Source organism: Globicephala melas, chromosome 5, assembly GCF_963455315.2.
Source record: "Globicephala melas chromosome 5, mGloMel1.2, whole genome shotgun sequence".
In the NCBI taxonomy this organism is placed as follows: Eukaryota; Metazoa; Chordata; class Mammalia; order Artiodactyla; family Delphinidae; genus Globicephala; species Globicephala melas.
The window spans coordinates 94,886,789-94,902,235 of NC_083318.1; the positions used below are offsets into that span (position 1 = coordinate 94,886,789).

Sequence of the window (15,447 nt, forward strand, 5' to 3'; positions counted from 1 at the left end):
TAAAAGGCTCTAATTTCATTAACTTGTATTAACAAAATATCCATACTTCGTACTTTTTTGGGCCTCTTAATGCTCTCACTGCTCTAAGCCAGAAGAATATGGACTAACAAAGTTCAGTCATAAGAGAATCCTTTTTTACCAAATCAAATGTTCATTTCTAAAACTAAATTCTCATTTTAAAATGCCTATAAAAGGACTACAAGCAAACTAATAGGAAAACGCAGCTTGTATCCCTGCTACTCAAAAATGTGCTCTAAGTACCAGCAGCATCAGTTACCACCTAGGAACTCAGTACTGAAGAATTTCTGCCTTCACAAAGACTTAATGAATTGGAACCTGCAATTTAACAAACTCCCCAGGTGATTCGTATGCACATGCACACCAGTTTGAAAAGCCCTGATTTTTATCATTAATTCTCTATCCCGGCTGTCCATTAGAATCAGTTTGTAGAACTTTTTAAAAAAAATGCTGATACTCAGCGCCCTACTCCAGACTAATTAAGTTAGTATATTAGGATTTGGGTATTAATATTTTTAAACAGCTTCCCAGGTGATTGTAATGGGCAGACACAGTTGAGAATCAAGTACTTAATAAAAGGTGAGGAATCCAAGAATGAAGTAACACTTGATTGAAGTTGATTCAAAGTCAGATGATGGGAAAGGTATTAAGAGAAACTTAGTTCAACGGTCCCCTGGAAATCTGACTGGTGGCCATTTTGTATACTGGTACCTCTTCTCACTATCTGGGATTAATTCTTACATAGTTTAATTACCATTATAGTTTTGTGGCTATAAATCACCCTTAACCATTGTTAGTTATTATACACATCTCCCTATGCATCAGAAGTAAAAGGCATTTTTAATATCTTTTTTTTTGTTTTTTGTAGCACTGATTCTACTCACGGAAGTCAGACATCCCAAGAAAAATCCATAGTGGTTTTTCAAAAAGGAAAACCCAAGAACACATTACTTGAGAATTCAACAACTAATGAAAACTTGTTTCTGTTGTTCCTCTTCTTAATGGAAATGAAGGTATGTGATATTAGGAAAGATCTTCTTCAAGATTATGTTAACTCGTGCTCAGAAAGGGATTACTTTGAAGAACTAGAAAATGGTGTTTTTAATATCATTTTAATACCAGAAAGGGAACAATTAATTACACATTAAGGAAGGCTAAACACAAAATAAATCTGCCTAACTTAAGGCTTTGTAGAAAAACTGAGGTATTCGTTCTACTCAGACCATCAATGTGAATCCTGATAACAGAAGTGTTATTCTTGATAACACTGATACAGTACCTCTTAGAACAGGCTGATACTATGGCTCCAGAGTGTGGTGGTTTTAAAATTATTACCTCTAGAAGATACAGAAATGTACTAATATGATAATATTTCTCAGTGTTATTAAAATATAAATAGAACCATGAACACATTACACTTCGCACATCTCCCGATACCTAAGCAAATGATTTTTTCTGAATCCTTCCACTTCTTAGCTTAAATTAAAAAAAAAAAAAAAGACGGGCTTTATATTGTTGTAAAAGTACATAATAAATTCTGTGGTTTACTCTTTAAAATTAAGTATCAGTATTCAGTGATTGGTTTGCCTTCATATTAAAACAGTAACATTTTCATTTTTAAAACAAAATTAGGTATCATGAAAACTATCACTTGTGATTAAGAAGAATATTAATTCATAACAACTTATTTTAAGCAGAATTCCCAATCATAAAATGTCTAATGAGCAGTAAGAAGCCCTATAAATGTCAAATCATCATTGGTCTGCACCAAAAGACAAAGGTTTCTATTTCCTACATTACTGCAGTTCTAGAAATGCTAAATCACATTATTAAACTGCTCAAATCTTCACCCTATATCATTTCTATACCCTTGGCCTGGTATCGTATTTTGTTTCCAATACAGTAAATTGAACTCAGTCTAAATTATCCTTCTACAAAGCATTATCAGCCTACCCACTCAAGAAAGATAAAGTATCTAAGTAGTTTAAAATTTTTCAGAAGAAAATTCATTACTACTCATTTTTCTTAAATCACCAAACCCTATGTGAAGATGCCACTTGGAAAGCTCTATTACAAGAACTAATTTTAAAACCAAGAGCTGCATCATTGTGAAAGGTATGAGATCCCTGTACATAAGCCTTAGGGTAGACTTTTAAGTCTATTGATCAGTATTTTAAAACGCATCTACTCAGGGGAGGTAAAATGAAGGCTTGTCAATTTTATCACAAAGCCCAAATGGCATTTCAAGTATATCTGAAAAAAGTCAAGGAAGAATAAGAAAAACTATTTACCTGATGGCAGAATTTGGTCTCGTTCTTTTAATGTAATCCATGGCCTCGGAGGAAGCTGCTCTGGATGAACTGGAAAAAATATATATTCTTTTAAACATATTTTTATGTCTTTCTAAAATCAGTATCATTTGCTTTGTAATGTCAAATCAGCTTCTGTTTTCTCTTCAGCTATAATGCCTCACAAACTGACTTAAAAATATAGTACTGAAATATAACGAAGATTTAGAAGCTGAAGGAAGTTGACGAAGAGTTCTGCATAAAACACGTAACTAATATCCAAAAAGAACATGAGGAATTTCAGTAGTGGCATTTATACTTACACAGTATTTATAAAAAAGTACCTATTTAAAACCTTAAGTAAGGGTGCTTCCATGTCCTGGCTATTGTAAATAGTGCGCAGTGAACATTTTGGTACATGACTCTTTGAATTATGGTTTTCTCAGGGTATATGCCCAGTAGTGGGATTGCTGGGTCATATGGGAGTTCTGTTTTTAGTTTTTTAAGGAACCTCCATACTGTTCTCCATAGCGGCTGTATCAATTTACATCCACCAACAGTGCAAGAGGGTTCCCTTTTCTCCACACCCTCTCCAGCATTTATTGTTTGTAGATTTTCTGATGACCGCCATTCTGACTGGTGTGAGGTGATACCTCATTGTAGTTTTGATTTGCATTTCTCTAATGACTAGTGATGTTGAGCATCCTTTCATGTGTTCGTTGGCAATCTGTGTATCTTCTTTGGAGAAATGTCTATTTAGGTCTTCTGCCCATTTTTGGATTGGGTTGTTTGTTTTTTTGATATTGAGCTGCATGAGCTGCTTGTATATTTTGGAGATTAATCCTTTGTCAGTTGCTTGTTTGCAAATATTTTCTCCCATTCTGAGGGTTTTCTTTTGGTCTTGTTTATGGCTTCCTTTGCTACGCAAAAGCTTTTAAGTTTCATAGGTCCCATTTGTTTATTTTTATTTTTATTTCCATTTCCCCAGGAGGTGGGTCAAAAAGGATCTTGCTGTGATTTATGTCACAGAGTGTTCTGCCTATGTTTTCCTCTAAGAGTTTTATAGTGTCTAAAGGCAGGACAGGAATAAAGACGCAGACACAGAGAATGCAGTTGAGGACACGGGGAGGGGGAAGGGTAAGCTGGGATGAAATGAGAGAGTAGCACTGACATGTATACACTACCAAATGTAAAACAGATAGCTAGTGGGAAGCAGCTGCATGGCACAGGGAGATCAGCTGGGTGCTTTGTGACCACCTAGAGGGGTGGGATAAGGAGGGTGGGAGGGAGACGCAAAAGGGTGGGGACATGGGGATATATGTACACATATAACTGATTCACTTTGTTATACAGCAGAAACTAACACAACATTGTAAAGCAATTATACTCCAATAAAGATGTTAAAAAAACAAAAACAAAAACTTAAGTAAGGTGTTATGTCTTAATTACACATATAAATTGTGTTGACCCAGCTTTGTTCCCAGCTGGTAAATCAAAGCTATGTGAAGTTTCAACACACTGACGAACAAAATATTCAAATATTTTTAAAATAAAAAAAACAAATATGCATGCATAATAAAAATTACTGAATTTTCTAACAGGGCTTTCATTTCCTAATTTTACTCTTTCTCTCTTTCATAATGTCAATGCAAAGCAAGAGATTAGAGCTACATTATACAGAAAAAAGGAAGGCACTGGTTAAACATTAACTGCTCAGATATGATGGTCAATACTATGGAACTAAATGTTACCCAACTATCAGATGAAAGAAAATTCCTAAATTAAGATTTAACTTCCTCTTTTTCTTCTCCCTTTTAAACACATTTGCAGTTACAGAACAATTTGATTAGAGTTTACAGATTTACCCAGGGAATCAGTGGATAAGAAATGTATTCCTTTAAAACAAAAACACTCCATCATCATCCAGCCATAGAAATTTTGACCACAGTATCCAAGACCTTTAAAAAAGTTTCACTTTACTAATCATTTTGATGTTCTGAAGTCTACCTAAAAAGGATGCCTGTTTTAGCAGCCATGCTTTTCACAAAGTGAAATGAACGTTATTTTGCACAGTCCATATGAAGGTCATCATAAGATGACAAACAAACCATCCAGCTGGTCCAACACACTGAATCCTGGAAAATAATCATGCCTGCTAGAAGTGCCATGCCAGAATCTTGGCAACTATCTCAAAAAATGGAAAGCTCATTATGTAAATATAATGAAGAGTAAACAAGGAACATTTTAGCTGCTGGGATCCTTATTAGCAAATAGTTAAACATTCAGACAGCACAAAAGATATCAAAATAAGACAAGTAAGGTGATGTCAACATTCTGACGCTTCCCATATCTTAACTGATACAGCACAATATATCAGTGTAAGTAAAACGTATAATATTCCCCAACAACAACCAAAGAACAAAAACATAGGAAAAAATACTCTATCTCACCAGTAACCAGGAAACATTAAAAAATGAGATAGCATGTCTTTATCCAAATTGACAAAAAAAAATTTTAAGTTTACTAACATCAGGGTTGGTGAAGGGGATAAGAAACAGATACTTGCATGTACAACTGGTGGGAATACAAATTGGTACAGCTCTCTGGGAGGACAAACTGGCATCATCTTTTAAAATTTAAAACATTCATGTCCCTGTGACCCAGCAATTCTATTTCTTGGTATCAACCCTATCTGCTTAAAGCAGCATTCAAATAGATATTCATTATGCCACTGTTTGTGACAGCAAAAGCAATGGTAAATGGTTATTATCCATTTCACAGAAGTCTATGCTACAGTTTAAAAGAAAAAAGATACATGTGTGCTAAAGTGGAAAGGTATATAAGAAATACTGTTGAGTGAGAAAAAAGTAGAAAAATATATATGATACATTTTAATTAAATAATAAGATACATTATAATAATAGGATATATTTTATTAGAAAAAAATTTAAAACACACATGCAAAGCAATACCATAAAACTTCTACTGGTATAATTTTTATATGTAATGTCTATAGACATGCCTACAAGGATACACATCCAACTTACAAGTGTGTTTACTTACACGGAGGGGACTGGAATTAAAGGTAGTGGTCAAAGGAAAATCTAGTCTTAACCGGAATTTAAGTATTTCTTACAAGGAGAATAATATATTCATGTGTGGCACATACTTAAAATTGACTTTTTTCAAAGATAAAATTGCATAGCCGATGATATGACAAAGGAGAGGAATACAGAGTTATATGGGCCAACTATCAAATCAGATAAAGACTGTTTAATAGATAAATCTACATGGTCCTAGACACAGCACAAGGATTTGGATCAAAATTGAAGATAAGTCTATTCTCATTATGAAAAGAAGAACAGCAGTTGACATCTTAATACGTCTTTCAGCATCATACCTCTAAGGTGATAAAAACAATTCTCCCATTTTTATCTCCCACACATGCCACACTAAGTGCGAGACAGCCCTGAAGCCACCAGGAATAGACCCAGGGTGGCGAGGCATGCAAGGAAAGTTCTGATTTCCCACACCTCCCAGTGGCTGGCAGCACTGGGCCTGGTCTCCCCACAGAGAGGGTGCCAGCTGAGCCTGGGAGGACCAACAGAACCCACATGCTAAACCTAAATTGGCTGCCTGCTATTGAGGTTTTTAAAAGGTCATGAATCTCCTAACAGAATATTCAAACTATCCAGGGCACAACTGAAAATCACTGGTCATACCAAAGACCAGGAAAATCACAACTTAAGTGAGAAAAGACTACCAACAGACAACAACACAGAGATGATTCAGATGTTGAAATTATCTGACAGAAATTTTAGAGCAGCTATCATAGAGCTGCTACGAAAAGTAATTACAAATTCTCTTGAAAACTGAAAAAACAGAAAACCCAAAGAAAGAAGTGGAAGGGCACAATAATAATGATAACCAAAGATAAAATGATTGAATTTGAGAACACATCAAGAGAATTTACTCAATAGGAACAATAAAAAGGAAACTGAAAAAAAAAATGAACAGAGCTTGAGAAACCTGTGGGACTGTAACAGTAGATCTAAGATTCATATCATCAGAGTTCAGAAAGAGAATGCAGACTTAAAAGTATTCTCAGAGATAATGACTAAAAACTCTCAAATTTAATAAAAACATAAATCTACAAGTTTAAGAGGATGTGCAAACTTCAAACAATAAAACCAAAGTAAGCCACACCAAACACATCATAATGAAACTGCTAAAAATTAAAGACAAAAACCTCAGAGAAATGACACATTACCTAAAGGGGAACAATAAGTTTCTTTTCTAAAACCATGGTGCCAGAGGAAGTGATAAAGTGCTAAAAGAAAAGAACTGTCAACCTCAAATTCTGTATCCAGCAGAACTTTCCTTCATAAATCAAGGAAAAATAAAGACGTTATCAAAGGAAAACTACAAGACTTTGTTGCTAGCAGACCAGCCCTTATAGAATGACTAGAGGAAGCTCTCTAAACAGAAAGAACGTAACAGAAGAAATGGAACATCAAAATGGAAGGAACAGAGAATGACTAATATTAAGGATAAATATAACAGATTAATCTTCTCCGCATAAGCTTCTTAAATCGTATCTGACGGCTGAAACAAAAATTGTAACGCCTGTGTGGTACCTAGTACAGGTAGAGGAAATACTAGGGACAATAATATTTTAAAAGTGGGGAGGGTGGGGGGCTTCCCTGGTGGCGCAGTGGTTGAGAATCTGCCTGCCAATGCAGGGGAGACGGGTTCGAGCCCTGGTCTGGGAGGATCCCACATGCTGCGGAGCAACTGGGCCCGTGAGCCACAATTACTGAGCCTGTGTGTCTGGAGCCTGTGCTCCGCAACAACAGAGGCCGCGATAGTGAGAGGCCCGCACACCGCAATGAAGAGTGGCCCCCGCTTGCCACAACTAGAGAAAGCCCACGCACAGAAACGAAGACCCAACACAGCCATAAATAGATAAATAAATAAAAATTAAAAAAATTAAAAAGTGGGGAGGGTGAAGGGACACAAATGGAAGTAGGGCATCAATAATTCACTTAAAGTGATAAGACACCATTATCAATAGACTGTGCTACGTATGTATATTGTGATATCTAAAGTTACGACTAAGAAAACTATACAAGACAATATACTCTAAAACAGCATAAATAAAATATGGAATCCTAAAAAAATGTTTAAGTAACCCACAAGAAACCAAGAAGAGATAAATGAAGGAGAAACAAAGGAAACAAACAGAATACAAGTATCAAAATGGCTGATTCAAGTTCTACATATCAATAATTATTTTAAATGTACGTAGTCTAATAAATACACAAATTAAATGAGTGGAATCTTGGCAGAGTAGATAAAAATCATAACATATAAGTCAACTGTACACTAATAAAAGAAATTCACTTCACATACACATAGTGAAGCTGAATCTAAGAGTACGTAAACATTAAACAAACCAAAAAAAAGCAGAGTGGTTATGTTAACATCAGATAAAGTAGACTTAAGAGCAAAAAAGATACTAGGAACAAGGGAGGTTATTACACAATGATAAAAAGATCAATTCATCAAGAAGATGTAGCAATCCTCAATATGTATACATAAACAACACCACTTCAAAATACATGAAGCAAAGACTGACTAAGCTGAAAGGAGAAACAGACAAATCCACAACTATGGTTGGCAATTTTAGCACTATAACATCTGGTAAGACTACTAGACAGAAAGTTACAAAAAATATAGAGGAATTAAATACCACCAGCAACTGGCATGATCTAATTTGCATGTGAAGAATACTCCACCCAACAAACCACAAGATAGACAATAAAACAAACCTCAAGAAATTTAAAAGAATTGAAATAATACAGAAGGTTTCCCAACTGGTCCCAAACTGGAATCAAACAAAAAGTTAGTAACAGACAACAGGAAATTAAGTAACATATTTCTAAATAATCCATGAGTCAAAGAGGAAGACTCAGAGGAAATTTTTTTTAAAATACACTGGACAGAATGAAAATGAAAATACAACATATCAAAATGTATGGAATACAGCTAAAGTAGTTCTGAGAGGGAAATTATAGTGTATAGTGCTACATTCTTACATTGAAAATGAGAAAAGATTTCAAATCGACAATCTAAGTTGTTACTTCAAACAAGAAAAAGAACAAAATAAACCCGAAGTAAGAAGACAGAAGAAACTACTAAGATATAGGGATACAAAAAAGTTTAACATAGAAAAAACAGAAAAAAGATATACAGTGCAAATTCTAACCAAAATAGAACTCACGCAGCTATATTTTTTCATGTAGCTATATTAATATGAAAGTAATAAGAATAGCATAATGATAAAAGCTTCAAATAACCAGAAAGATGAAACACATGAAAATATATTCTCAATATATATAATTAAAAGTTGCAAGAACTACAAGAAGAAATAAACAAATCTGTAATCAAAGTGGGATATTTTAACATAGCTCTATTAGTAATGAATAAAAACAAAGTAATCACTAAGTATATATAACACATTCAAATTAGCAAACTTTAATATACATAGGATGCTGTACCAAACAACTACAGAATTCACATTCTTTTAAAGTACATATTTAACATTTATAAAAAGTAATTAAGCATGAGCTGGCTAATATATGACATATTTTTAGAATTTAAACCAGAGTACGTTCCTTGACCACAATGGAATTAAGCTAGGAATCAATGACAAAGAAAACTAGAAAAACTCCCCTAAAAATAAAAAAATAAACTTCTAAATGACTCATCAGTCAAAGAAGAAATGAGTGCTTGGAGAAATATGCTGAACTGAATGATAATGAAAATTATACAAATTAAAACTTGAAGGATACAGCTAAAAGTCATGTTTAGAGGGAGATTTAATAATGAATACATCAGAGGAAAAAAATGTCTAAAAGTGAAAGATTTAAGTGTTATAAGAAGTTAGAAAGAAAACAGCAAATGAAACCCAAAGAAAGCAGAAAGTAAAGATAAGAAATTACTGAAAGTGGGAAAAAAAGTATGATAGAGATGACCAAAAAAGCTAAAAATTGGTTCTTTTCTTCAAAGAAAATATTGATAAATCCCTGGACAAGACTATTCATGAAATAAATAGAGGCAACACAAACAACTAGTATCTGGAATGGAAAAGAGACATCACAATATATTAAATGGACATTAAAACCTCATAAAAAGATATTCTGAACAACTGTATGCCAATAAATTTGAAAAATTAGATAAAATATTCAAATTACCAAAAAAAACTTTCAGAAACTGATAAAAAGAGAAATGGAAAATCGGACAAGTATTATAGTTATTAAAGAAATTAAATCAGTAATTGAAACTGCCTACAAAGGAACCCCAGGCTCAGATGTATTCTACCAAATATTTAAGAAAGAAAGAATACCAATCTTTATAAATAAACTCTTCTAAATAACAGAAAATGATAAAATAATCCCCTAAAACTTTAATGAGGCCAACATAACCTTTATATTAAAACTTGACAAGAAAAATTACTGGCCAGTCTCGCTCAAACACACATGCAAAAAATCCTAAGTAAAAGATCAGCAAATAGAAACAGGGATATATAAAAAGAATAATAATATATTACAAGTTACTTGGGCTTATTCCAGGAATACAAAGGTGGTAATATGAAAAACCATCAATGCAATTACCAAATTATCAGAATAAAGGACAAAAATTTTATACTCATCTTAACAGAAAAAAAGCATCTGATAAAACTCAACATTTATTCATATTAAAAAATAACAGGGCTTCCCTGGTGGCGCAGTGGTTAAGAGTCCGCCTGCCGATGCAGGGGACACGGGTTCGTGCCCCGGTCTGGGAAGATCCCACATGCCGTGGAGCGGCTGGGCCCGTGAGCCGTGGCCGCTGAGCCTGCGCGTCTGGAGCCTGTGCTCCGCAACGGGAGAGGCCACAGCAGTGAGAGGTCCGCGTACCGCAAAAAAATAAAAAAATAACAGACTCTCTTAGCAAACTAGGAAGAGAAGAAAACCCTTAATTTGATTAAACTATCAATATAAAATCTACAGTGAATGGGCTTCCTTGGTGGCGCAGTGGTTGAGAGTCCGCCTGCCGTTGCAGGGGACACGGGTTTGTGCGCCATTCCGCAAGAATCCCACATGCCGCGGAGCGGCTGGGCCCATGAGCCATGGCCGCTCAGCCTGCATGTCCGGAGCCTGTGCTCCACAACGGGAGAAGCCACAACAGCGAGAGGCCCGCGTACCGCAAAAAAAAACAAAAACTACAGTGAACGTCCTACTTAAATATAAATTATTAAAAGCTAATAAATTATGAAATTAAATGATAACCATTATGACCACTTTTAGTTAGCAGTTTACTGGTGGTCTTAGCAAGTGCAATAAAGAAAAAGAATAAAGGATATAAGAATTAGAAAAATAATATTAAAAGTATAATTTACAGATGATATGCTTGCGTAAATTGACATTAAAATGCATTAGGATTAAAATGAATTGAGCAAAGTGGTTGAATACATATTTAGCAAGTGTTCAGCAAGGTGGGAATACCACGAAGTATACAAAACTCAATTGCACTCCACAAATCAGCAATATCCATTAAGATACTATTTATTTTCAAAAAGACTATAAAAGCATCAAAAAAGTCAATACCTAGAATAAATGTAATAAAAACGCACAAGACCAATACACAGAAACCTAAAACTAAATAAATTAGAGAAGGCACAATAAATAAAAGAATATTCTACACTGTTAGATTAGAAAACCCAGTGTTGCAAACATGTCAATTCTTTCCAAAGCAATCTACAGTTGACCCTTGAACAATACAGGGGTTAGGGGCCCTGACTCCTGTACAGTCAAAAATTTGCATATAACCTTACAGTCAGCCCTTCATATCCACGGTTCCACATCCACAGATTCAACCAAACGTGGATCCTATAGATCCTATTTTTGAAAAACAAATCTGCATATAAGTGGACCCGTGCAGTTCAAACCTGTGTTGTTCAAGAGTCAACTGTATCCCCAATCAAAATCCCTACACTTGGGTGAGGGGAGAAATTTGAAAAGCTGTTTCTAGCAATTTTAATGAAAATACAAGGCAAAAGAAGCATGGGGCCAAAACTAGCCAAGACTTTATAATCAAATCAAGAGGGAAGACTTACTCTACTGTATCTCAAAACATTTTACAAAACTGCCATAATTAAGAACAATGTTATATTGCCATAAAGACTAGATGAAGAGAACAAAAAATAGAGAATCTAGAAATACCATAAGAACACTGATGATTCATGACAAAGATGGCACAAAAAAACAGTAATGAAAGGACAGTCTTTTCAATAAATGGCTAAGGGTTAATATAATACACACATGGAAAAACTGACTCCTGTGTTACACAAACTCAATTCTGGGAAGACTATAGCTCTAAGTGTTGCAAGTAAAAAATGGAGTTTTTAGATACTAGCATAGGAGAATACATTCATGAGCTTGAGGTAGAGAAAAATTCTTAAAGAGAACACAAAAGCAGTACCACACTAGAAAGATCAATAAAGCAGAGTATGTTAAATTTTTTCTGTTCATCAAGAGACAAATTAAGAGAGTGGAAAATCAACAAGAGCACCAGAAAAGGTATTTGCAACATATGTATCAACAAAGAGCTTATATCTAAAACACATGAAAAACGCCTTAAAAATTACACACACACACACCACACGTGCCATATGGCTGGGTCAACAGGCTATATCCATAGAGACAAGAGATACTTAATTTTTAAACAAGAAGGAAATAACATACACATGCTTTGTATACAACTTAACAGCCACATATTCTTACTTTCTTACTAAAAGGACTTCTCTAATAAGTTTGTTATCTCTCTCATCAATCAACCAAAAAACTTTTAAATTACATTAATTTGATTTCACCTTATTGTAAATCTTACGATTTTTTTAAAATTTTGTATGTAGGTGGGTGTCTTCTATAATACAATTAAAAAGAGTACAGCCAAAATATTGTGATGATGGCCTCTATTGGGATCTAGATTTCTCTAACTCTGTTTTAAGATTCTGTATTTCAGAAAGGTATTATTCCAAGAAAAATATCTGAATTTAGTAGCATCTCCATTCTTTTAAATATATTTTGAGTGTTTAAACAAACAAACAAGTTTTAAGTCAAATACTTAATAGCTTTCTTACATTAAAAATTTTTCATTTGGAATACCACTATTTTGATCAGATAAATCTGGTGTTCTTAATTAAAATCTTGCTTTCAAAATTTCCACAGATGTGTAGTGAATCAAACAAGTCATTTCATTCATGAAAAATGTGCACAATATGTAGGTTCCAAACATTCTGCATCAAATTCAAACAATTGATAACTATGTATCTTTGTGATTAAGAGCAAGACAATCTTGAGTTCACAGCTCTGGCATTAATCAGCTGTGTACTTAGGTAAATTACTTTATTCTCTGAATCTCAGAATTTGCATCTGTATAATGCCAGTAAAAATTCCTACCTCCTAGATTCCTAAAAAGATTCAATAAGATAATGTAACTAATGATCCTAACATAAAGCACTCAGTACGTGAAAAGAAGAATGTCCCACTACCATGGAATATACTAATGCCAGGAACTTCAATCCTACAAGCAGTTATAAAACAATGGTCAGATGCCTCCAATAAAAAAATTTTAAAAATAATAACAACAACAACTAAAATAAAATGGTCAGAAGCTCTTAAGCAACATGTGATCTATTAGCTAACGGTAATATCTGTAGAGTTTACTGCTTTGTCATTAATATTTACCTGCAAGATTGTCAAGCATGAAGTTCAGTAGCTTTCGGGTTCCATCTGGGTCCTGGTATAAATTGAGAATATCCTGTGATAAAGGATTGCCTAAAGACAAAGAGAAAAATAAAATCTGTAAGAGTTACAATTGGAAGACAAAACAAATATACACTATAAAACAAAATACTAATTTTCTAAAGTGAATTTTACTGTACTTAATCTGTTACATAAATTTAAAGAAATCATAGGAACTAAATACTCTTTGTTGAGCAAGTCATAAAGAAAAACTTCAGAAGAATTATTTCTTTCCAGATTTCAGTTTATACTGTACACCTGTAATTTGGGTGTGTCAAATCACATATATACATACATACATACATACACACACACACACATACACATATTAATCTTGGTCAGTTCTGAAGTAATATCAAAACTTGGCACCCTTAAGTAACCCATAGGTTCTACATTTATCTTTGAAGATAATACTCTAACTGAAAGAAAAACAGCCTTGTATGAGAAAGAACGAGTGATATAAACGAGGGTCTTCCTAGTTAGAATATTTATACTACACATGGAGAAAAGGAAGGTATTTCAAGTGAAAAGAAAACCTATCATTACCAAGATGAGTTAATGAAATGTAGAGGGAAATAAGAATTTTTTTTATGACAGTGATCAGGGGTATCTGAATACTGAGAGTACAGATTTATCAAATTTCAAAAAACAAACTACTGTTAACAGTCTATATATTCTCTTAAGAAATAAAGGTGGTATTTATTAAGACAAGCATGCAAAAATAGTCTAGCAAACAGATTTGAAAAAACAAAAATTGAAGACCTTTCTGAAATGAAGTTTATAACTATTAAAAAAAATCTTTGGAGGAAGACGGGAAGATGGCAGAAGAGTAAGACCTGGAGATCACCTTCCTCCCCACAGATACACCAGAAATACATCTACACGTGGAACAACTCCTACAGAACACCTACTGAACGCTGGCAGAAGGCCTCAGACCTCCCCAAAGGCAAGAAACCCCCCCCCACATACCTGGGTAGGGCAAAAGAAAAAAGAATAAACAGAGACAAAAGGATAGGGACGGGACCTGCACCAGTGGGAGGGAGCCATGAAGGAGGAAAGGTTTCCACACAGAAGGCCCTTCGCGGGCGGAGACTGCAGGTGGCGGAGGGGGGAAGCACAAAAACAGAGGTGCAGAGGGCAAAGCAGACAGATTCCCGCACAGAGTATCAGTGCCGACCGGAACTCACCAGCCCAGAGAGGCTTGTCTGCTCACCCGCCGTGGCGGGCGGGGATGCGAGCTGAGGCTCAGGCTTCGGTCGGAGCGCGGGGACAGGACTGGGGTTGGCGGCGCGAACATAGTCAGAAGGGGGTTAGTGCGCGACAGCTGGCTGGGAAGGAGTGTGGGAAAAGTCTGGACCTGCCAAAGAGGCAAGAGACTTTCTCTTCCCTCTCTGTTTCCTGGTGCACGAGGAGAGGGTATTAAGAGCACTGCTTAAAGGAGCTCCAGAGATGGGCGCAAGCCGCGGCTAACAGCGCGGACCCCAGAGACGGGCATGAGATCCTAAGGCTGCTGCTGCTGCCACCAAGAAGCCTGTGTGTGAGCACAGGTCACTGTCCACAGCCCCCTTCCCGGAAGCCTGTGCAGCCCGCCACTGCCAGGGTCCCGTGATCCAGGGACAACTTCCCGGGGAGAATGCACAGCGCACCTCAGGCTGGTGCAACGTCATGCTGGCTTCTGCCGCCGCAGGCTCGCGCCGCACGAAGTGCCCCTCCCTCCACCCCCCCACCGGCCTGAGTGAGCCAGAGCCACCGAAGCAGCTGCTCCTTTAACCCCGTCCTGTCTGAGCGAAGAACAGACGCCCTCTGGCAACCTACATGTAGAGGCGGGTCCAAATCCAAAGCTGAGACCCTGGGAGCTGTGAGAACAAAGAAGAGAAAGGGAAATCTCTCCCAGCAGCCTCAGAAGCAGCGGATTAAAGCTCCACAATCAACTTGATGTGCCCTGCATCTGTGGAATGCGTGAATAGACAACAAATCATCCCAAATTGAGGAGGTGGACTTTGAGAGCAAGATTTATGATTTTTTCCCCTTTTCCTCTTTTTGAAAGTGTGTATGTGTATGCTTCTGTGTCAGATATTGTCTGTATAGCTTTGCTTCCACCATTTTTCCTAGGGTTCTATCCATCTGTTTTTGTTTTTTCTTAATAATTATTTTTTATTTTAATACCTTTATTATATTTTATCTTACTTTATTTTACTTTATCTTTTTCTTTCTTTCCTTCCTTCCCTACTTTAGACAACAAATCATCACAAATTGAGGAGGTAGACTTTGAGAGCAAGATTTATGATTTT

General features: G+C 35.7%; 1 protein-coding gene across 4 annotated transcripts in view; it reads right to left on the minus strand.

Annotated features, from left to right (window-relative positions):
• Positions 1-15,447, minus strand: part of CNOT6L (CCR4-NOT transcription complex subunit 6 like) — a 118,755-nt gene that overhangs the window by 29,986 nt on the left and 73,322 nt on the right. For all 4 annotated transcript variants that reach the window (XM_030877938.2, XM_030877935.2, XM_030877936.2 and 1 more), the window contains 2 exons: positions 13,100-13,189; positions 2,310-2,378 (listed from right to left, as the gene is read on the minus strand). In XM_030877938.2, coding sequence (XP_030733798.1) covers positions 2,310-2,378; positions 13,100-13,189 — 159 coding nt within the window. The remainder of the gene's footprint in view (positions 1-2,309; positions 2,379-13,099; positions 13,190-15,447) is intronic.